The sequence below is a fragment of the Mycetomoellerius zeteki genome, unplaced genomic scaffold (assembly GCF_001594055.1).
Source record: "Mycetomoellerius zeteki isolate Tzet28-1 unplaced genomic scaffold, Tzet1.0 scaffold182, whole genome shotgun sequence".
Lineage (NCBI taxonomy): Eukaryota > Metazoa > Arthropoda > Insecta > Hymenoptera > Formicidae > Mycetomoellerius > Mycetomoellerius zeteki.
The window spans coordinates 943,163-967,421 of NW_017256778.1; the positions used below are offsets into that span (position 1 = coordinate 943,163).

The following is a 24,259-nucleotide window of genomic DNA, read 5'->3' on the forward strand; positions in this document are numbered from 1 at the left end:
CGAGTAGTGATCATTAGTCGTACTTTATATCCAAACGTGATCCTTATCGATACGGTAGGACCTTCGAGCCAGTGATTTACTTCGTGGTTTATCACTGACTTTCCGACACATCGTCGTTTCACGCAAAATAGTTATTTCTATTTCCATTCGCTCATTCGTGTGTCTTAAATAAATCACTTGCTCTAACGCAACACTATATACATTCGCATTGTATTCTTGTTAATTATTCGTTTGTTTACAGCTCGTTAAAAAATATCTTTTTTACTAATACATAATTTTGCATGAATTCACATGAACTAAAACACATTTTTTTTAATTTCTTCAAGATTTCGTATATCATAAAATTATACATAATGTGTATATATTTATCTAAAAGTATAGAAAACATACAGCGTATTTTTAAAAATTTAAATATTACAAGATTGTCGAATCTCGAATCGCTGTGTGCATATAAAAATTATATAATTATGTTACGTAGATTTTTTTTTAAGAAAATATACGCAAAAATCATTGATGCCAATTAAAGTTTTCTCCTTGACTGCACCGATCTGTAAAATTTTCCGACAACTCGAGAAATCAATACAAGGCATGTTGCGTGATGGAACGCAACCTGCGCGCAAATGTATTTAATTCATTATTACTAATTATCACAGATTGATCAGCAATCGGTGCTCGTTTTGAGAGCTTGTCCTGTCAAGTTTATGGTCGGAGCATTTTATCATGCGACTCGTCGCGGTGCAGAATCGCGTCGAGCAATCACATCTGTCCGACCTCGCGCGATTAAGATCTCGTCTCTTGATATGTCCGTCCGATACTCATTGCGATTCGCGCACGCACGATTTATAATTCATTTCACCGAGTGACAACCGGCTGCGCGTTTGTGATTTCTTCCTCGCGCGCTTTTTCGCTTTTCCGCGCGCAAATTTTTCTTTTTTTCTCTTTTCTTTTTTATTACGTCGTGAATCTGATACACGTGATACGACGCTGACCGTTGTCGACAATGCATTAAATGCATGCTCGCGTTTAGTTTAAACGCAGCGAGCATAAATATTCCGTATTCATTGATGCGCAAGATCCGCTGTACGATATGGAAACTAGCAACGATTTAAATAGCTCTTCCAACGGGGGTTGGATGACTGTTATGAATATGGAGTTTATAATCGCCGGCATTTCAATTCTTTATTATCGAACGGATGAGATTGCTGTAAAGTACGAGTGTATAATTTGGAAAAACTTAACGTTTTGTATCGCAACTCAGTTTCTGATTAGTTATACTTCCTGCTATAAATTTGCTGAATTCTGATAAGCGGAACATGTATCGCGTTTAACTACTCCATACTGTTTAAATCAATTTTTTAATCGACAAGAACAAACAATACTTAAATTGCATGTATCTACTATATGTAAAAAATATGTAACTGCAGAGAATTGTGATAATTTCTTATTTAAGATTCTTAATATTTAATTCTTAATATTATTTCATGAGAGTGAAGAGCTAATATCGCAACGTTCATAATAATTCATAAATATTTTTAACAACTGCGCATAAAATGTTTTCTTACAAATAATACAAATAACACAGCATAATCTGCGTTTATGATTAATTTTTTACCATATGTTTGCAAAACAAATTTGGAAGACACGCATGTTGCGCAGCGCGACATTCTTGCTTTGTAATTTTTTCGATCAACACGTTCCAGCAAGCCGTGATTTTAGACTGTAATCATTCTTCGTTTATGCGATCGAAAGGATTTCAGATTTTATGCATCACGAAAGAATCCGCTTCAAGGCTCTATGTATTATTCATTTCTCTGTTAACGTATATGTTTCGTGCATGTAATGAACGCGTTTGTGGAATGCAGCCTCTACGCATGATTTTACGCAAAATATGTATAACTCACACTTAACGTGAGTTTCTATAGTTTCTTTATTTCGTAGAGATCTTACGATCACTTTCGATATTAAACCATACAAAGACATAAAATCGACGAAAAATTAAAAATCAGATGGAGGAAGATAACACAAATAGTTAGAAACAGCTACTAAAAAATATCAAAATAATACTTATTATACATTTATCTAAAATGCCTATCTTTCTAGAAACGATCTAAAAATTAAAATCATGTGTTAGATATAATCTCTGATAAAAGATTCTTTAGATAAAGAATACCTATTTCACTTTAATGTCTTCTATTTTAAATATTTTTGTTTTTATCTATGTAGTTTTAGCTCAAGTATTTAATATTTATAAACTTGAAATTTACTGACTGAAGATTTACAAAAATTACCAAGCAATGTTATGTATGAGCGAAAGAAATGGAATAAAGTTTATTTAGAATATTATTAAAAAATTTTATATAAGATGTTATTTTTGCTATCATATGAATTTTTCAATTGCACTAAATAACATTTATGTTTAAATTAAATGCCATTATTTTTAGGTCTTTCAAAACATTATTTTGCAATTTAGTACATGCATAATGATAAGAATTATCAATTTATCTAATATGGAGTTTTATCTATACATACAGACATATGTTTATTGTATTTTAAGTACATACTTTGGGAAAAGTTTGTTGTTAATGGAATGATACAGTGCGATTTTGAAAATTATGTGTTGCACGCCCATTTTGCGTTCGTGTGTGGGTACGAATAATAAGCCAAGTATTTACTCTCTCGTGATAGAAGCGGTACCTCGAACTTGGCACATGAAACCGGAACTTCATTGCAATCCCGTGGGAGTTCCGGCGGGCGCCTTGTCACCCCCGGCTACCCTCTCGCCACCCGGCAGTCCCAGCATAATCACGCTGCCATCCTCGCCTTGGAGCCCAGGTGTACCGGGAAGCAGTTCGAACATCGCATCCACCAATGCATCTTCGGGTCTTTGTCAACCCGTCCCCGATCGTTTCAGCGCCTTCACCCTCGTCTCGAATTACAATCCCGATCTGAGACTGCAAAGTCTACCACTCAGCGCTAGCGTTGCCGCGCGAGGTAAGTCGCGAGAGCGGGAATAGTGTGAATTAGAGCAAATTTTTTTATATTATCTGACTTGTGATTATATATTTATTTATCAATCTACAATTGAGCCGCGAAATTTATTTATAAAAATATTTTTATATATAGAATATTCTATAAAAATTTGTATTCTTATGTGTATCAATTTATATTTTATATATATAAAAATATTTCTCTAGTATATCTCTCTTAAAATATTACGGCATGATCTCTAGAAATATTTTGTAAATTCTCGTTTACTTAAAAATTATCACACTTTCAAATTCCACGCTTTGAACTCAGCACGGTTACCTTTGTTGTCTCATTGTCAGACATGCGTTGCGGTCTTATGTACGGCGGCTATGGGGCATCTGGGGGTGCCTGGTGGCGTCACATGGGCCTGCTGTTGCCACATAGTTTGCTCCCGCCTACGAGAATCCCATCCCAACAGACGACGCCGGTCACGAATTGCTCGCCTATTCATTCGGAACCTCTCAGTCCGGCACGTCCCGGATCACCCCGAAGATGCACGCCGGAGAAGGCCAAATTCGGTGAGATTTGATTGAATCTCTCTTAAACAAATCTGCAAATGTTTAACACGTTGTGACTGAAAGATATATAGAGAAGAAATTTCTGTCAGGAGGCGACATCATTACATAGAATGCAGATCATATAAAATTCATCGAAGAATACTATTTTAAAATTATTTAAAATTTTTTTAAATTACTTTCAAGTATTACCCTAGTAATAATTTGCATAATTTAGTTTATAACATTACGATTTCTTTGACTATTTTATGTATTGTGAAAAATGTGGCTGAATTGGGCATGTTTGTACGTTTATAAGCATCATTTATTCAATATTAATTGGATTAATATGTGTATGCAAGTTTAATAAATGTAGAGACAAAACATGAACATTTTAATGAATTAATTGAATATTTTCATTCGATAATAATCATGATTTACAAGAGTAAGTCTAGTAAAGTTATCTTTACCTAGCTTTCCAGAATGACTTTCGTTAGAATATTTAAAATGAGTTCTTTTAAAAAAGTAGGCCGGTTAATGAGCAATTATCTGTAAGTGGGTGCTATCGATCGCCCAACGTTGTCATACGAGACATCATTTATTGCTACCGCTCGACTTTGCTGCACGGATATTAATTACGATCAATTAATTGCTCTCTGCGTATATATGTATGTATGGTGTGCAAAAACTATAAAATTTCCTCGCCTTTAATGATGATGTTACATGATCCATCATAAATTACCACTTTTTTTCGATATCGTAACATAGCGATAGTATGAGGTTTCTTGTTTCTTTGTGCTCTCTATGTTATAAGTTAATTTATGACGCTTAATTTATGATGAAATATTTCTACAAAAACGCTTAATATATATACTGATTTTTTATTTTTAAATATGTTTGTGAATTAGTCTTTACATATTTTATATGTATTTATACAATTTGAAGAATTTTGTATTATTTTACATGAGCAAAAGATTTATTCGTTTCACATATCAAACAAATAACGTATTATATTTGATATTATCATGACGTATTTATATACAATTTAATTAAATATTATATTGAAATTTTTTAAATGAGAGACAAGCAGTGATTTGGCAAATGCTTGAATAACGAAATAGATCGACGATTTTTCGTTTCAGAAGAGGAAGCGCCGTTGAACCTCAGCACGAAGCCGAGCGACGTCTCGTCGAGTATCGGCAGCAGGAAAAGTGAAATCTGGTCGCCGGGTTCGGTGTGCGAGAGGGAGGCCAGGGAAACGAGAGCACCGTCCTCCAGGAGTCCGTCCTCGACCCCTATAATTACGCGGCAAATCCATCATTCACCACTTACACCGCCCTCCTCGACGGAAAGGACTTTTCAAGTAAGTGTTCCCGTATTATACCTCTTTAGTCTTATTCGCGCACTTTATCTCACTTCATCAAATACCGACTAAAGTTGTTTGCTCCGTAACCAAATGACTCGTTATTTTAACGAAGTAACACTCAAAACAGCTTAATCGTGAATTTTAATAATGATGTGTAACAACATGACGTAATTCTTCTTTAAAAAGATGTCGCGCTCGCGTTGGAAGGATTTATTTCGTGTTATTTTATAGTCAAAGAAATAAAAAAAATGATATCAGAGTTTCTTGATTTAAAAATCGCCAGCGATGCCAAAACCGATATTACTGTTGTAAAAAAAGATTTTTACGATGCTAGTCCTCTACGTAGATCGCATGAGCGAATTATTGCAAATCTGTTATCGCAATGATGAAGATGGCTTTCGAGGAAGATAACTAATATCAGTCCCGAAAATCTCGACGTGTGATTTCCACGATATTTGACTCTTCGGAAAGTGGACCGCGTACCGTTGCATGCGTGTCTCATATAGTGCCAATTTTATGAAGTTGACAAATTAACTCGAGCTTTTATTGGCAATCGCGTCTCGAACTCGTAAAGAAGTTTCGATTTCTATACGCGGTTTGTATCGACCGAACGTTCGATCGCGGCAACCCCTAAACATTGTATCGCCGGCGGTAATTGGTCCCATCTTAGCTACTTTCCCCTCTGTTCTTTCCCGTTCCTTCCCTCCGTTTTAGAGCTTTGATGCGACTTATCTATTTCCGAGAATCTAACCACACTGTCGTTTTAACTGACAACTATAATCAACCCATTAATATTAATAATTTCCTCGACAGGAGAATAGGCTATTCGTTGATTGTTTGGATTAATTCTATTTCTGTCTTGGTAATAATAAATTGTTTGATTGCTAGTAATTATCTAAAGTGTAGGCAACTTTTTTCTTATATACATAATACGTACAATACTGAAAGAATATTATGAATTCAATATAAAATTGAATGAGAAACTGTAGTAAATTTTTTTTAATAATTAATTTTTAAAATTAAAAAATTATCGTCGGTCATAAGTACCTAAAAAAATATAACGAAATTCAGAATTAAGTAAAAAATTAATAGAAATATTTAAAATGAAATTGGCTATTTTTCTTAATCATCGTACTTTCAATCACAATGCTTCGTAAATAAGATCTTTCTATAAACGAAATATTATTCTCGGTTGGATTAATAGTTTATAAGTTTCTCAGAACGCACAGATAGCTTTTCAAAAAGGTCGCCGATGATCGATATGTGGAACTGCTTGATGAAGTCCATTTTTTTTACGAGCTACAAGAAAGTGCTTCTCGCCACCTTGATAGTCAGGTCACATTGATTTCTTTGAAAATCGATATTTTTTCTCTTCATACACAAAGATTTTTATCACAAAGAAACAGTTAATTTAAGTAAATGTAAAAAGGCATATTTACGCAACTTACTTATATTTCCCAAGTTATTTACAATTTTTAACAATAGCAAAAATTTTAATTTTTACAACTAATTCAGTAATTAGTAGTTGCGTTTCATTCAATAATTGATTTAACCGATGCTATTACGGTAATATTTTTCAAAGCAAATATAAAAGATATATATTTCATTAGGCGACAGAAGAAACTAAATAAATTTTAACGGATCGTTATAAAAGAGGTCGTAATCATTCTATACTACTTTCCAGTTGCTTTAAATGAAAAGTCGTAAAATGCCTACGTTTAAATTAGACATCATCATCAGAACCATCACACAGCTGTTACAACATAGGCATGGTCTAATTAACATAACGAAGCACAATCCGGACGGACGAGTTGTCGAATACGTGTCGGTCCATCCTTGACTTTATCGCAACATTTCCTCTCGATACGCACAGAGGCGACCAGGCTTTTACGCGTGCCTACATACCGCGCGTAAAACCGGTCGATCTCCATTCCTTTCGGAGAAAGAAAAAAAATCAGACTTCGGAGTCACGCGATATGAATTTCTTCGGGGCGCGCAAATACCCTTAAGTGCGTTGGGGCGAGGAAACGGGTCAAACGTTTTTGACGAGTACACGGACCTCGACAAAAGACCTCGCCGCTTCAATTACCTGTGATTGAATGGAAGTAGAGAAACTTGCCTCGCCGCGCCGTGGTTTTATGTCCATGACACGTAACCGTAACTCGACATATTAGGATATGTGGGCCGCACACACGCGTGATCGTACGGGTGCACGTCTATACGTACATGTGTTTGTTGTGTGTGTGTGTATATATATATATATACACACACGCAGGTAAATATGCGGTTTTAAGGTGAAATTAAACATTAAGGATGTTTTATACATATTTTTAAAACGATAACAAAATTATGAAAAAATTACAGATTATTCAAAATCACGTTTAAAAATAATACAACAAATTTGGTGACGGTTTACTATCTGGATCATAAGTTATTTTAATAAATAGTAGTATTTTTTAAATCTTTGTGCTTTAATAAAAATATATGGAAATGTATTATAAAATAAATCATAAAAATCTAAATTTTTTAATATAAGTATATTATGTACTTAAGATTGATGATCCACGACGATATTTAAGTAAAACATTCGTGGGAAAGCCGCAGTCTTTTTTATTTAATTCGCGCCTTCGTCGACGAGCGACAGATGTTCCGGGCTGGGCACAAAGAGCGTTGCAAGAGATTAACGGTAATTACGCGATTTCGAGGATCCGCGAATCGCAAGGAGTGCAGAAACTGGAAGGTGGTTGGAGAGCAAGGACGTAGCTGGCAGGCTCCGACTGTCTCTTTCTCTCTCTCTGTCTTGGCTTTGTTTCCGAACCATACCGGAAGCAGACGCTTTCGTGCGGTGACAATAGCGAGACTGCCTCGCCTCATCCACCTTACTTCCCACAATCCGTCGTTTCCTTCGCGATCTCTCGACACAGGCGTTCCGGCGGTGCTTATTAATGAAAACCCTCTCACTATATGGCACCGTTTTCCTTTCCTTTTCTTCGTATCCGTAAACGGGATGACGGTGTCCCATCGTTGACTGCTCCGAGAGCTCCCATCTTGCCAGGTGGACAACAGGAGCAATTAAGGGTGACAATTGTTGTGCGTGAGAGTCTATTGTTATGATCGGTATACCGACGTGACCATCTTGCTTTAATTACAGTTAAGTGCTAGGGTTGTGAATATATTGTTCTATTCTTCTTTATCCTTTAACGTTTTATACGAACCGTTGACCGGAATAGCAGCTTTCTCATCATGAAAAATAAAAAAACAGATGACGTCGTTAACGTTTAAAATCTTGAATGTATAACATAAATATAAATTTTATTTTAATTGTATATAAATATACAGTGATATACATTCACATATTAAAAGTTTCACATATAAAGTAGTTTTATTCCGAGCTAATCTTGAGCAATATTTAGCGTTGAAGATGATCCTTCTTCTTTGCATACATCTTCCAAATATAATAGATTTTCAATAATTTTTAAATATGCATTTCAAACATTGTGATAATCTCTTAGGAGAGTAAGCATAATATTGTAGTAACGATCGCAATTTCAGCCAGGCAATCATTCAACTATCGATTTTTGCCGGTCCTACCTTCGGATCCTGTTGAACGATGAGGATTAAGATTCGTGGCGATATCATTGGAAAAAAGTCGAATGTCGCGTAAAGACAGGTCGCTCTTCCCTATATAATATATTGATCGCGGCGCGACGTGAATCATGCGTGCGCGCAATAATATTCCGCGGTTGGCATATTCATACCCCGTATAAATTGTCAGCCTGGACACGCATCGAACCGCACCGTCGGGGCATTGTGACGACTGGCACCCGTGTGACAATGAACTAGAAGAGTGAGAGAGAAAGAGAGAAAAGGAAAGAAGTACGCGCGCGACGCTTCGTGAACACAGGTGTGCCTGGCGTCCCGGCGCCTAGGAGCGGTGCGTCTTCCATCTCCCTCGTTGTTTGCCTTATTCCCTTTCTTATTCGTCTGCGGTTGAAAATCAAGAGACTTTATAGCGTTAGCAAGTCGCACCATGAAAGTGCATATCTACAATACGTTTATGAAGATAATAATTGGCATGAGTATTTGTCTATTTGAAGAGATATAAGTTTTAGGAATGAGAATTTAAGGAAATAAGAAGCTCCGTCGAGTTAATTTATTAACAATTATTATGGTACAATGCAGACATCTTTAGATATATTCAATAAATAAATAGATAAGTTTTATTAAATTCAAGGAGTTATCATACATAATCGCGAAGTATCATACAAAATCTCACTAATAAATTCTGAATGAACATTGATATGTAATATAATATATACTATATATATTATATTACGAAATACAGATTTCAATGAAGTTAGGAAGCGTTATAGAATCACAAAAAGAATATTCTTGAGAGGGATGCAATCAATATCGCGTGCGGAAACACGAGAACTGTCCAGGAGAAATTGATAAATTAGCTACTTAACGGTTTAACAGTTGGACGATGGCGATTTATCAGAAAAAGGAAATTGCTATTAACGGCAAGATGGAAGTGATTTTGCATTATTAGATTTGAAATCAGTAAGATTATATTTTCAACTTTCTGGTATAAATAAATATCAAAATAATATTAATTATTATTTTTGTAATCATTATTATAGGATTAAAAAATAAATTCTTTTTATTTCGTTTAATTAGAAGCATAATAAAAAATAATCAAATTCCAAAGAATGTATTATATGTACAGTATTCGTATTATGGATAATAAATAGCGTTACTAAATAGACATAGCTCTAAGGTAAATCAATTGTTTTGTTTGTTACAATAGTGTAAGCAGTGCGGTAAGGCTTTCAAACGATCAAGCACGCTTAGTACTCACCTGCTAATCCACTCCGACACGAGGCCTTATCCCTGTCAATATTGTGGCAAGAGGTTTCATCAGAAGTCGGATATGAAGAAGCACACCTACATCCATACTGGTGAGTTCTCAATAATCCAATCTACCATATGATTTTTAACGTATTAACGAAATTGCGTAAATAATTCTCAATAAATTAATTACGCAACAAATTAAAAACGAGGGGGTAACCATATGAAATCATATGAAATCATATAATCTGTGAAACAATATTTCAACTAGTGGTTAACCCCTCGATTAAAAATTTACTTATATATCGATACTTGAAAAATTTTATTTATGAGAATACATTTTTGTCTCGCTTTTTGCACAAATGAATTTATGAAAATTGTATGTATATAGCTTTCACTAATGTCCTACATCGCTTGATAATATATAGAGTCTCAGAAATGTACTGCATTGATCTCTTTGTCTCGTCAGCTTCATACTTCTATAAAGAGAGATTATAATACGTTAACCGGACAAAGCTGGGGACCATATGACAAAGTTTCGGCATACGAGGGTATTGCGTGAGCATCGATAATTGCGATCGTCAGTAACAAGCCTCTACTTTGTACATCTAATTTTTACGTTGCGACTATACTCGTATAAGTCCAAGTTTTGTCCTCGGAATTACAGCTTGTCGCGTGTTCTCCCTTAAACTTCTTTCTCCGCGGTCTTCGACCAAATGTTGCTCTTGCATACCGCCGATCGATAACTACAATTGCTGGTAACGAGCTTCTGCCTTTAGTCTCTACATCCAAACGGAAGACGCAAAGCGAACAGTTAAAAATAGTTTCAATAGCAGGACACCGCGATCGCTTTTTCTCTTTACTACTAAATCACTGAAATATAATTAATTGATATCTAACATATTATATATTTTACCGTAGATACTCTTCGCTAACATATTAATCTCTTAAGCAAATACTTGAAAACAAAATGTATAATAATTTTGATATTACTGCAATTGTATGTTATTAGATGTGCTCAATGCTTGAAATCATGATGTCATTTTTGTCTTGAGTTATAGAATGTAATATCATTACTCTTTCATACTTTATTATGAATCTAAAAAGATGCATAATATTCTGCGCATTACTTGGAACAAAAGACGCGCGATCGGCGTCCTCGGCGGGTGGTTTTCGAATTATTTATGAAGGCTGCCTTGTTGCCACCGTAGTAGACCATTTTGTACATTATTCAGAACATTGTCCTGTGATCAGCGAAATATGTTCGGACATAAGTCGCGCAGGTCATAGAACGAAAAAAAAACCGAAAGTACCTCTATTCTTTAGTTTTTGTGAATAACAAATGAGGTTTGCTGAAAATGTAGATATCCCGATTTTATATACTAAGCGTATTTAAGTGAAATTATTAATCTCCATGAGGACTTTGTGTTAGTCTCTTGAAAGCGACATTTTAAGATAGATTAATAAAAAAAATAGCGCTAAAAAGGTAATTGAAAAAGTGATTCCATGGAATATATAGTGTCGAGTCGACTAAACTTTGATGGATTGAATCTGTTAATATATTTGTGAAATGTAATTATTTTTTATAAATCAATAATACGTATATTATAAAGCAGTTATTGATATACAAAAACATCATAAAAATGTCTCAACAAATTAAAACGCTTGTGAAATAATTTTTTCGCGCGCTGTAAATTAATTAAGATTTTAAAACATTATTAATACTACTCGATCCATTAGGCGTAATACATCTCGTATGCTATTTGTAGACACTTGCAAAAAGTCGCATTTGCTTGATGTGCGTTATCGCGTAAATGAGATTGCAACGCGCATCTGTTCGATCAAGCGCGACGAAAAACGGAGGGACAACGGACTTGCGACCACACCTTTATAACAACGCACACGCGTTTAAAATGTGTGCGACCAGCGACGCATCCTCAATAGGGTGTCTCCACGAATGTCGCACCCACGTCTCTACGCGACTGACCCTTTTCGCATATGAAAGAATCACGTAGAAGGCATATACGCGATACCAGGAATCGATATCGCGGCATCGCGTACTTTAGATAGAAAGGGGAAATAAAGGAGGGACGATGTATAAATCTATCTTTCGACATGTTCCTTTCATATCCAACGAGAGATCTTAAATGGAATCTTCAAAGATCTTTTCAGAAATGTTCTTTGTAATAAAAAAAAAAAGATGATACTTATTCCGAAGTTGAATTGATATCTTTTTCTAATATTTATACCTCGCGAAGTGAAACTATCAGCGCGTCGCGCGTCGTTAAACTTCAGCATTGCCATTTAATTTGCGATATAGGAACGCTACTACGACAAATGATAAAAGGTAAATCACTTGTTAAAATCTAGCTTATACGCAAAATGGCTGTCATCAAACCCGCTCTTCGCCGTTTCATTCGATAGTAGTGGATAGGATAATTACCCTCTTTTACAATAAAAGCCAGAAAAAAAATGGATTGGCATACAATCAGATTAGTTCCGGATTTGATTCATTCGAGGTTTGTGTGTCGTGGAAGACCCAAACGCGAACACGCACATTACCCGCAATAAATATATCGGCAGATCATCAGGCTCTTTCATATGGAAATCGCGTCTCGTCACGCACATTCTCTTTCAGACAGTTATTTTTTTTTCTTTCGCCCGAAGTAAAAATTAATCTGTTGCATATATGGAAAAATGTGTTGGAAGCGATGATGATTATCGCAAAATTATAGTATATTTTGAGAACAGTTCTCTTAATTTATAAAGTAAAAATTCTAAATATTTTTTCTATATATATATTTTTAATTCTATTTATAAAAATTAATCAATTAATTATCATAATTCAATAATAATATATATTTTGTTTCAAAATAAATTTAAAAAAATGTTAGTAGAGAATGTAAGAATGTTAAATATGTATAAGTCATATTATGGTTTCGTGATATGGAATAAAGTAAAAAGAGAATGTATCATGAAATGAAATTTGAAATTTATTCCTCGAACGCGACGTAAATTTACAAAATGATCCAAGATTAATATTTGATGAATCATTCGCGATATTGAAGGTAGCTTTCAAGAGGCGATTTGTTGCTACGTATAGAGAGATAATCTGCAGACGGGAAACGTATTTGCATCGTACATCAAAAATGATCGTATATATCCTCGCACCACCGAGTGTACCTAACGAATGACCACACAATCGCAGCATGATTTTTCCACAACTCACTGCGGCCTATTATCGGTAATTTCTCGAGAGAAGAAAATAACTACTCGCCGCATCCTAACGATGACTTTTTTATAGAGATACGTGGATTTGTTGTTAAAATGATTACCTAGCCCTTTAAAATATTCATAAAAATGCAGCGTATTCTGCTTTATGTGCGTTTTGTGTTATATTTGCCGTTCTAGCGTTACTAGAATTACTAAAGGAGAGAGAGAGAAAGTAAGAAATCTTAACATTTTAATATTTCAAATCGCGTGTATGACAGAGTATTTTAGTTCATAAAGTGATAATTTAAAAAAATTCCTTGAAAGATTTCTTATTCTTATAAAAAGATATACATAAAAACTAAAAGTAAAATTATTAATCTTTTTTATATGAAATGTTCAAGTATACCATGTTTGTTGTTGTCATAAATATAAATATGGATGTCCCAGTAAGATAATTATTTCGATGAAAAAGCAATTAATCGAAAACATTTTGGCTCACACATTAAGCCATAAATTGAATCCCCGCATGTATCGAATAACGCGTGATCTGATCCAATCCCCACCTTCGGTGTAAATTACGGAGCCGATCGTTTTTCTTAAGCGATCGTCCCGTGGCGAAAGCAGGACATGAAAGGAAGCGTCGATCGGGAGCGATAAGGACATATTTTAATGGCGATTTAATCAGCTGCCTCGGCCACGTTTTCTCGTGGAAACGGCCGGAAGGAGCGCATGCACGATGGGAAACGGTCTGTTTGTCGCGCAAAGCGAGTTTCCGGCACGCCACGTGCCCGACACGGGTCGTCGTGGGGCGTGCGTGTCCCGTGCTAATTAGCGGCTAAGAGAACAAGCCGCTCGTCGTCGTGGGTTAGGGACTACCGAGAAAGGGAGCAATAGCACCCTCGAATGCTCGAGGAACTCGCTCTAGCCACTTTGTACTTTCTCTACGTTTCTCCTACGAGGGATGAACGTAATGCGAATTTAATCGACCCTTCTCGAAGCGACTTTCCGCTACCAATTTTATTCTCTCTCGTAACGCAGCACCGCGATATCGGAATACTCCGGATTTATGTCTTAATTATATCTTCAAAGAGGGACGTAAAAGAATTTGATTAATTAAATTAGTCATCACCCAATTAAACAAACTTTTTTTATATAGAACAAAATCCAGAGTATATAAATAATTTAAATTTAGTCGAATGAATTAACGACAAGCTTCTAAAACGCAGTATATTGTTTAAATTTGTTTTCTTGAATCCATATGAATTTTGCATATATATCGTTTTAGAATTTAATAAAATTTCTTATTTGTGACTTTAATGATTAAAAAAAAATTATTTTATAACGGCAATGATATTTTTCACTTGCTCACAGTTTTTTACGTCGTTATGTATATTTTAAAGCTAGTCAATATCTTAAAATGAAAGTGCAAGTAATCAGCGACACACAAATGTTTTCGCATTATAGGTAATGAAGGAAGATAACGTAGAATATGTGGGAAGTAAATGTGTTTAAATGTATTGTTATCGTTTAAATACCTTCGATATACGAATCACCGATGTTTGCAGCAATTTCCAGAAAAGCTTGTGCAAGCTTCTACGTCATCGAACTCCTTGAAATGTAATTGTGGGTGATAATGAACTTATTAAAGTTTATTATATATGCAATTTGTGGTTGAAATTTATGGCAAAAACTTGTATCTTAAAGTGACTCAGTTGAAAAACATTTGATACTATCCATAACAATAATACTAATGCTAGTGACAGTTCGTGCAGGGTGACATCATCAGCGAAGTAAAATCGATCGGCGCAAAAATTTTTATGTGAAAACAACGGTGAAAAATTTGAAAGCAAACGTAAGAAAAATAATGCGGATAATTGCAAAATTGAAAATTTTTGTCGCTCTTTCTCACAAAAGAATATTATATCCAGCATTAAAGACTTTTTTTAAAGAAAGCGTTCTATAGCTTCAATCATTTTGCCAAGAGCTACGCTCCATCTGATACGTGTCATAATGGGATCTTTCTAAGAAATAAAGATTTAGAGGCATTTTAACGCGAAATTTCACGCGATAAAAGTTCTTAGGAAAAATGCGCTATACGGTTTCAATTTTACAAAGTATAACGTTTCAACTATCTTTTCTAACGTATCTACATCAGTAATATTTTTCGTTCAAGGAAAGTAAAGATTCTGAAATATTTCGGGGAAGTTTTTCCGCGACGAAAGTAAACAATTCTCAGACGTGGGATACGTGCCAGGCTTCTCATTGTCATTATCGTCGTATGATGTATGGCGGTGGCGTCTTTGTTAGAGTAGCGATGTCGCCACTGCAATTTGATTTCTTGCATAATTAACGATTGCGTATCATGATTCCTTCGCGTCTCAAACGCAGCATATACCTTGCGAGGAAAACACGAATTGTGTCAAACGTATAGTTTTCCATTGCATCGAAAATTTAAAACTTATTGTTAGTTGAAGTCTTTTTAATACCAACGATTTTAAACTGCAGCGGCTTGTTCGAAATCTTTATTTTCTCTCTCTTTAAAATTATCATTTACCGTAACACTACTATTTGAATGAAAGTTCTAGCCTTTCCTGTTAGTCTTTTCCTTGAAATTGGATAGAAAAGAAATGTTGGAAACACTCGAGCGCTTGATTCTAGGAAATGACATTGATGCCTAGCTTACAGAACTATGGATCGGTAATTATGTTCTGTTTCTGCGAGTATCATCTGTTATTTACAATGATTTGATATTCTCCGAATGTATTTTTGTAGCTGCAAAAGAAGTTCAGATAACAACGATTATTTATGTACATACATATTCTTTGATTATTTATGTGATGAAAAGTAGCTATATCGATTAATATCAAGTATCATCGTGCCACGGTTGATTGGTGAGTTCAACGCGATCGAAGGGATCGTCGTCACCAATGATTCACTTCGAGACGAGCGTCCGTGTTCGCGATACGATAAAATATTTGCGTAATGCACCTTTCGTGTTGTATCGCGGTAAAATTATTCATCGCGCGGGGATGCACCCCCGCCATTCTCGACGCGATAATCGGGGTCGCGATGACGGTCATTGATGAAAAAATTTCCGCTGTCTCTCGCGCGTACTTTTATTGTCATTGAGGCACACTCTTACTCAGCAATTTTGATCTATCTACTGGACTTTTCCGAGCGGATCGATAGGATACCCCGTTCACCCCGTTGCCGCCGCCGGTCGAAAGGGGAAAGAAAAGAAGAGAGCGCTTATGGGGGAGTAAGTCGGGGTGATGATCGCTTCCGGCGATCGACGCCGATGGAGGACAACTTTTTTCCGCATGCCAGGCAGCAATTGGCGGGAAAAAATACGGTCGGCTACTCGACGATCGCCCGCCGGCTGCACGTTTCCGCGACTGTGAACTTTCGCCTATATGCAAGCATCCGCGGATAATGCGCGCTGATCGTACGGCATATCTACCTCGTCATTCGCTGAAACAACCGTCACGAGCGCTCTGAAAGAGTAATCGAGGCGAATGCGCGGGTATCAAGCGAAATGTTAGATGTTACGTTGTCCGCAAATTGTGCCGGCAAATGCTATGATTTCCCAGTGCGTCATTGAACCCCAAACGGGGCGGGAAAACAAAGAAAGGGGCGTTCGGTGCGTTTCCATGATGAAACGCAATTTGTTGTCATCACTTATATTATTTTATTATACATTTGTTGCATTGCGCAACGACGTTGATCACCGTATGTCTAAATAATAATAAGTGTTGAAGATATAAAGACTCAGTAAACACCAACTAACAGTAATACAATTGTTATAATTTCACACATGTGTGTCATATTACTCTCTAACTTTTAGAATAAATTTCACTCTGAAGAATGAAATCTTACTCTTAAAGATGGAAAATTGAGCTACTCTTTTTCAAGACCGGATCACTCTTCAAAGTGAGATTCCACTCCAAAGATTAAAAATTTAAAGAGTACAGTTATATTGTTGAGTGAGAAATTATGACTAACAATTACCTCTATAACCTTTTCTGCAACTGACAAGGTTGACAACAGATTATGGCAGCAAATAAAAAACATACTTTGTTATTGCCGGTACTGTTAGCACATTCCTACCAAATATGCGACAACCTTGTCGGCAAAGTATATGACAGGGAAGCGGTGAAAAGCGAACAGGTCTGTTCAACGCGTTGATAACAAATTGACAGCAGATCTTAAGCAATTACAAAAGTGTCAACGTTTTTCACGAAAGAATGCAACATTATCTGTTCGTCAAAATATATTTGGCATCATTTTGTCGGCGCATTAGATAACAGATTTGACCTGCATTTGGCATCAACCTGTCATCACATTGCTATTACCAAATTTATTCTGTTGATTTCAATTTGACTTCAAAATATGTTCTTCAAATATGATTTACATTGGAAATCCTATTGCGGACACAGTAGGCTCTAATTTTGACATATTATTCCGCTGGAATTTATTGCCAATTTTATATTATCTTGCGTACAAAATGTTTGCTGAGTATGTTGTTAGGTGGTGTTTGCTGGGAAGTTACTTTCTCAAAAAAATATTGGTTCTCTATAATTTAAATTCGGACGTTGCAGAGATTTGATACTTTTCCTAAAACTGCTGGGCCATCGCATGACGTTGAAAATCTTTTAACGAGCTTCCTTTTCCTAACGCGAAAAATCCGCACAAAATCGATGCTTTCTCTCCCTTCCCTTTCTCTCTTTCTCTCCGTCATCGTAGTCAATATCGCCGCCATTACATCACGTTCGTTAAAAGAGACGGACCTGCATAATTAAGAGGACTCGCTCCGCGTCCCGCACATACAAAGAGAAAGAGAGAGAGTGAGAGAGAGAGAGAGGGGAGGGAGAAGCGCGCTATTCGCTCCTATCATTATAATCGGCCGCGAAGCAAACGTTTCAGCCGGTAAATATTTAAGTCGGCCGGTAAGGGGCTGGTAATGAGAGTCGAGATGGATCGATAGACACAGTACGTAGGACGAAGTGTATACGCACGTTGTATGGGTCGCTGACACTCTCGATAAATATTGTCGGGCAACCCGCGAATCGTACCTTCCCGTTTCTTCGTGTGTCCGTGAGATGACGGCGATACCACCCTCGTCCCGGAGAAATTAAAAAGTCTAGGGCAAACATCGCGCTGTCACATTCCCTCCTTGCCTCGTTATGTTAGCTTGAAAGGCAAATAGACGTAGCAAATGTGATTTAATCGCCGCTTCGATACGAACGTTATATCTCTCCTCCTGCCGCCTCCCTTCTTCTCAAGCTAATTATACTGCTAAAAATTTCATGAAATTTAATATACTTTTAATTTACACAATTTAAACTTAATTTCATGCCATTACATTAAATTTAATATATTTATAATTGAAAAGTGTATTTGTGTACATGTACATGAAATTTAATATATTTTTCATGAAAATTTATGAAATTTAATGTACACGTTCATTACATTTAAGTAACTACTGTAACTTAATTTTCAGTTAAATCATTCATTACTTTTAATTTCGTTCATAATCACGAGCTTCATTTTACATGTAAAGGAAGCTCGTGGTCACATTTCTAACAGTGTAAATATTAGCTCGCAAATACGATTGTTTTATGTTTTAAACATAGAAAACTTCGTGTATTGTTTCTAATGGCGTTTTCCTGTTGAGTTTTGTTCCTGATAATTTGAGCTCTAATTCCGCAAAGTGTTCACCGTCGTGCCTCCAAGGCCGCCACGAGATTATGAAAGCCCTGAACGCGAATTCCTCGTAAATTTTCCGATAAAACTTTGTGCATAGAAGCGACATTCGCGTTCGCGCTTTTTTACTTCCGTAATATAACATATATCATTCCTGAAAGTATAATTGTATTTCTTGCAATACTTTATCCCACTCGTTATTTAACACGAAGAAATAGTTTTCGTCGCGAGATAAAAAACGGCAGAAAGATGTTTATAGTGTCAATAATGTTGTACACATGCCGTTGAAAACGAGGCGTAAAATAGTCGTGGAAAATAACAATCCGCGCGTGTATGCGGAATATAACAATCGGTCGCATTTGCTTGCTCAAAGTGAATACTGTAATTAAGTACGTGGTATTTGCAAGTTTGTATGCGCAATTTTTACCATCCCATTAGTTGTATAACGAGCCTGATAATAAATATGCGGTATGTATCAGTGCGATACATTCAACAAACATTATGTGTTGTAAATAAAATTACCAAACAAAGTTGCAGGTACATTGCGTTATCGACGCGTAATTTTCATAGTATTGATTTTAGCGGCGCATTCGCACGAAGTTTCTTGTCAATCCTGTACATATTGCTTCAGTTATTTTATTTTAAAATAATTAATATTATTTTATATAATAAATTAATTTAATTATATAAGTTTTATTTTAATTATATAGAAATTGTTGAAAATTATTTTAAAATAAAGTAATTGAAAATCGTCGTCTATGTTTTGCGACGCAGCCATTATCTAAAATTTTTTTTATTATTCACGAGTGTCAGTCTTCACAGCACAAGAGATACACGTTGAAACATATAATTCATGTTATGAATTGAATACATCATATTACACTTTAATTATCATAATATTGTTTCTTCTGATGTTAGTTTAACTAATTAAATTAATTTAAATTTAAATTATTCATTATTATTAATTTAAATTATTCATTTTTATCAAATTTTTTGTTTTACAATCCTTCTATTCATTGTTAATACAAATATACGAGAGATAAGTATATTGCAAAATATACGAAGTGAAATCGATGTATTTGCTCTAAGCTCATAAATTGTTTTGAGATATTAACAGCATATGATAGCGTTTTTCTGTGCGTTCAATATGATATAAAATTGAATCGTAGGTGGTACAATTATGATAATTGTATTTTCCTTTATGTAGTCGTGAAGGATGGTAAGAAACGGAGTGTCTGCTTTGCGACAAAGCGACATTGTCATGCACTACGCTATTGTACGCGCTCATGTTGCGGGCGTTATAATTCCAACAATAATATATCGAAATGAAATGTCAATAAATTTAATTTAAAGAAAAGAACATCCGCTCAATGAGATGAGTCAGAAGAAAAGAAAGTTTCTTTATTCCGAGCGCACGTGTGATATGAGAAATCAATTTTGAAAGAATTCTTTCGCATATTGAGCGGTTTAGAATACAATTAATTTATGAATACTTTTTCTAACATCTATATTTCGCCGTGATATTGCAAATTAAAAAATGTAAGATCGAGTAAATGTAAATTGAAACGTTTTCGTCACCGATTTTATCTTCTGATGCAAACATTAAATACCTTGCGATTACTCGCCGCGCTTCGCGCGATGACATACAGTCTCTACTTTTTTCGCAGAGTCGTTTTTTTTCCTTTAGGACACTCGTGAATTTTCTCCACTGTTTGTGCACGTTTGTTTGAAAGAGAGAAAGAAAGAGAGAGCGAAATACCGCTTGCGCAACGTCCACTCGCGGAATTAATTTCTTTTCGATAGAATCTTAACGACGACGCTTTCCGTCGTGTTACAACATTCGGAGGCGTCCGTTCGTTTTTATCATCGCTTTACAATCATAAAATTGTTTGCTCGGAATTTCGAGCGAAAGAGAAGGGGATCGTCGTCTCCGCGGGTACAGGTGTTTGCTCGGTATTATCACCGCCGGTCGATCGTCGTTAGACGAGCGACAGTGGACTTTTAGAAGGCCGTGACAAGAGTTTACAAGTACTCTCTTTTTTTTTCTTCTTTATTATTACTATCTACCACGAGGCTGCGATCTGCGTGCGGGACGATCGTACTTGAGCGTCAAGATTCGCGAGAGCGATTAACGCAGAAGCTGTTGATTTTTTTCTTTCGTGTAACGATATCACGAGAGCAATTGCAAGATGCGTGCGAGATTATGCGACTGACGCTAATAAATGATGTCGGTCGTGACACTTTCTGTTTTCGATGAAACCGCATTTACTGGAGAATTATGATGAAATTCATAGTTTCATGAGTTAGTTTTATTATTATGATATTTTATTGCTGAAAATTTGCGTGAAAGAAAAAATACGCGGTTTCTCTCTGTGCTTAATTTATAAAAATTGAAAAATTTTGAGAGCATACAGGGAGTTAAAAAAAGTAAAAAATTTCTGATGCATATTTACTAAGCGAAAAAAATATTTAGTTATCTGATCGAATAATTAACCTTATCAAGGATAGAAGCAATTTTCAATCTGTTAGCACAGGCGATTTGCATTTCACAAAATTGTACGTTTATTTTTACATAAACCGATTTGTATCAGAATATTATCAAGGTAAAGTATTTCTGATATAAGAAATCTAAATATACGCTTTTTTATAAGCTTTCGTCTTATATGTAAAATAATTGAAAAAGTCGATTTGTGAAAAAAATCGTATAGATTAATTTCTTGATTCTAATTAGACATTTTTTTCACTTCTTCTGATGAATACTATATTCCTGTAATTTTTTCAAATATTCTGTATACATGATGTATAACAAATACGATTATCCTTCTTTCACTTATTACGTCTGACGATTATCGACGCCTCCTTCAATTTCTCTACTAATTTTTCTCGCACGCGGCTTCAAGCGTATCGATTATTTGTCAACTGTCATCATATCAATGTCGCGGACGTGACGACACACTTCGAGTGCTTATTTTACATGTAATATAATTGTTCTTAATTGCACTTTGTACCTGAACGAACTAAGCTAACGTTGTCTTTGGACAATCGGTTGTCTCTGGTAGTACCGAGCAAAGGTTTTAGTCATCGCTGTCAGATATGCAAGTGCCGGCTGACGCCACGATTTATTAGTTGATTCAGTTGCGTTTGGTTAACCTTGGTTCATTATTCCAGATCGCTCACCGGTTCTCTTTCTCGCACGATAATCGAATTTGCAACGCGTACATTTATAACTCACGCCTTGCGTCTCACAATGTAGCTAATCGTCGTCGATCAAACTTTATCATGTCTACCGTATTCACAAGTTTATTAATGCTAATATTTAATTGGTTGATTTTCAATTAGAAACATAATATTTCTTATGATTTTGTAATTAGACAGATGACAATTACGTTGCAGGATTCAGAAAAACTTTTGACATGTTTTTATATATATTAATAATAATATGCATGAAGTGTGAATTAATGTTTTTTCAACACATTAATTAAGATAACCGTATTTATTATAATATGGCTTACATAAACTTTGCGCTTTTTTTTTAATTTTTTGCTGAATCCAAAATTGGAAACCAATTGTTAGAATAGAGGGAACTACATTTTAAATATATGATCTGCGGAATTAATAACCATTACTTGGTAGTTATAGAAAGCAACTTATATAAGAAATATTCGATCGCGATCACAACATTTTGCATTTGGCGTCACTGATAACAGAGTTAATTGCATTGAACAATTAACTGATACAAGCAAGTCACATAAAGAACCTGTATGACATACTAGTGCTATATATTGAATTCAGTGTGTAATTACCTACAAATAGTGAGTAGTTCATCGGATATATCCAGGCCATACCTTAATTAACAAAATTATATACTTGCTAAAATGATATTTGGAAGAGTGCCAAATTTTGTTTCAAAAAGTCGACGTAAAATCTGCTATTATATAATAATTGGTACCTTAGATCTGCAGTTTAAAAATATACCTTTGACTTACGCCACATTATACGTTAGATTTTAAAAAAATCTTATCGTAATTGCAGTCGAACGAAACTACAACAACGTATACTGATCCATAAACTGTTTTGAATTGTATTTTACAGGTGAGAAACCACACAAGTGCGTCGTGTGTGGCAAAGCATTCTCCCAGAGCAGCAACCTGATCACGCACATGCGTAAGCACACCGGCTACAAGCCGTTTCAGTGTGGGCTTTGTGACAAGGCGTTCCAGAGGAAGGTCGATCTACGTAGGCATCGGGAAGGTCAACATCCGGCGGCGCCGGCGCTCGATTATCGCTCTCTGCAGATACCACCACAGCAGCATCAACAGCCAAATGGCAATCGGCATTCGCCGTTATCACCGCATTCAACATCCTCCGCGGGTTACCACGTGATATCCGTCCCCGGTAGTAGCTGAGACTCGTTCATTTGACAGACACTTCGTCCGTGAACGCGCACCAGGCCCTCGAACCGGGTAACCGAGCGGTATGTATCGTTGGATCACACTACCATGACCGGTTGGGGGCGGGCAATATTGCGAGTACCGCGAGTACTGCGAGATCGGCTGCCGGAAGCGAGATTTCGTAGATAATTATAACTCCGGAGTCGGTTGGACGGAGTAACAAACATATCATTTGCGCGTATATGTGTATGTCTGAATGTATCAAAATGTATTTTTGAGACAGCGACACCCGCAGGAATTCGGCGTCTTTTACATGAGATAGTTTAATTACTGTGCGAGGTTGAATACAGTAAGGTAAGATCAAATCTCGGAAAGATATAACTTCTCGAATTAAAGTAGAAGAAAAGATCTCAGTGCTCTACGTTCTATATAAACGAAGATAATTTGTTGTCTCTCACAGGGTTGCCACAGACCTAGAAAATCGGGAAAAGTCAGAGAAATTATAATTGGTCATGGAAAACCGGGAAAATATAAAAGAGACTGGAATTTTGAACTTTGCTCACAATTCCCTTAAACTGCTCTCTCCTATTACAAATAATTTTTATAATTTTTTAATTATATCTGACATTTATAGTCAAATATGTTCAAAATTTGTGCACTTTAAACGATTTTTTAAAAATAATTAAAATTTATATTTTATTCGGTAATTTTATTTGATCGCTCTTTTTCGTCATAACTGCATTCTTTTTTCAATACTACTTTATTTTTTGTTGACTTGAATTTGCCCCCAAAATTTTATTATGCTACTAAGCTTCTTTTGCGTTTTTAATAATATTAGCCAACTTTCTCACAATCCTTGATTCTAAATCCTTGATTCTGTTAAAATTTTTACATATTTTATATTGCTCATGGAAATTTCCCATTTTTATCTGGAAAACCTGGAAAAATCAGGGAATTTTAAAATTCATTTTCTGTGGCAATCCTGCAGTCTCATCAAAATTGTATATAAGATCGGAAAAAAAAGTCTGAGATATGTTCACAGATTAAAAATAACTCTTTTATCTTTAATTTGCGTGACTATCTAGTTTGGCACATTGATGTTATAATATATCAATACCGAGTATCGAAAACGGTTCATGTCCGCATTAGCCATTGCTTCAACGTGAAGACACGTGTGCATTTTCAATTAATTTTACAAATAAATGACTGACGTG

The 24,259-nt window shown here is 35.6% G+C and overlaps 1 protein-coding gene across 1 annotated transcript in view; it reads left to right on the forward strand.

The window, feature by feature from the left end:
* Positions 1 to 23,323, forward strand: part of LOC108721734 (zinc finger protein 628) — a 27,956-nt gene extending 4,633 nt beyond the window's left edge. The window contains exons 2-6 of the mRNA XM_018446429.1: positions 2,686 to 2,991; positions 3,327 to 3,545; positions 4,664 to 4,884; positions 9,698 to 9,848; positions 22,747 to 23,323. Coding sequence (XP_018301931.1) covers positions 2,686 to 2,991; positions 3,327 to 3,545; positions 4,664 to 4,884; positions 9,698 to 9,848; positions 22,747 to 23,060 — 1,211 coding nt within the window. The 3' untranslated portion in view covers positions 23,061 to 23,323. The remainder of the gene's footprint in view (positions 1 to 2,685; positions 2,992 to 3,326; positions 3,546 to 4,663; positions 4,885 to 9,697; positions 9,849 to 22,746) is intronic.
* Positions 23,324 to 24,259: the final 936 nt, after the last annotated feature.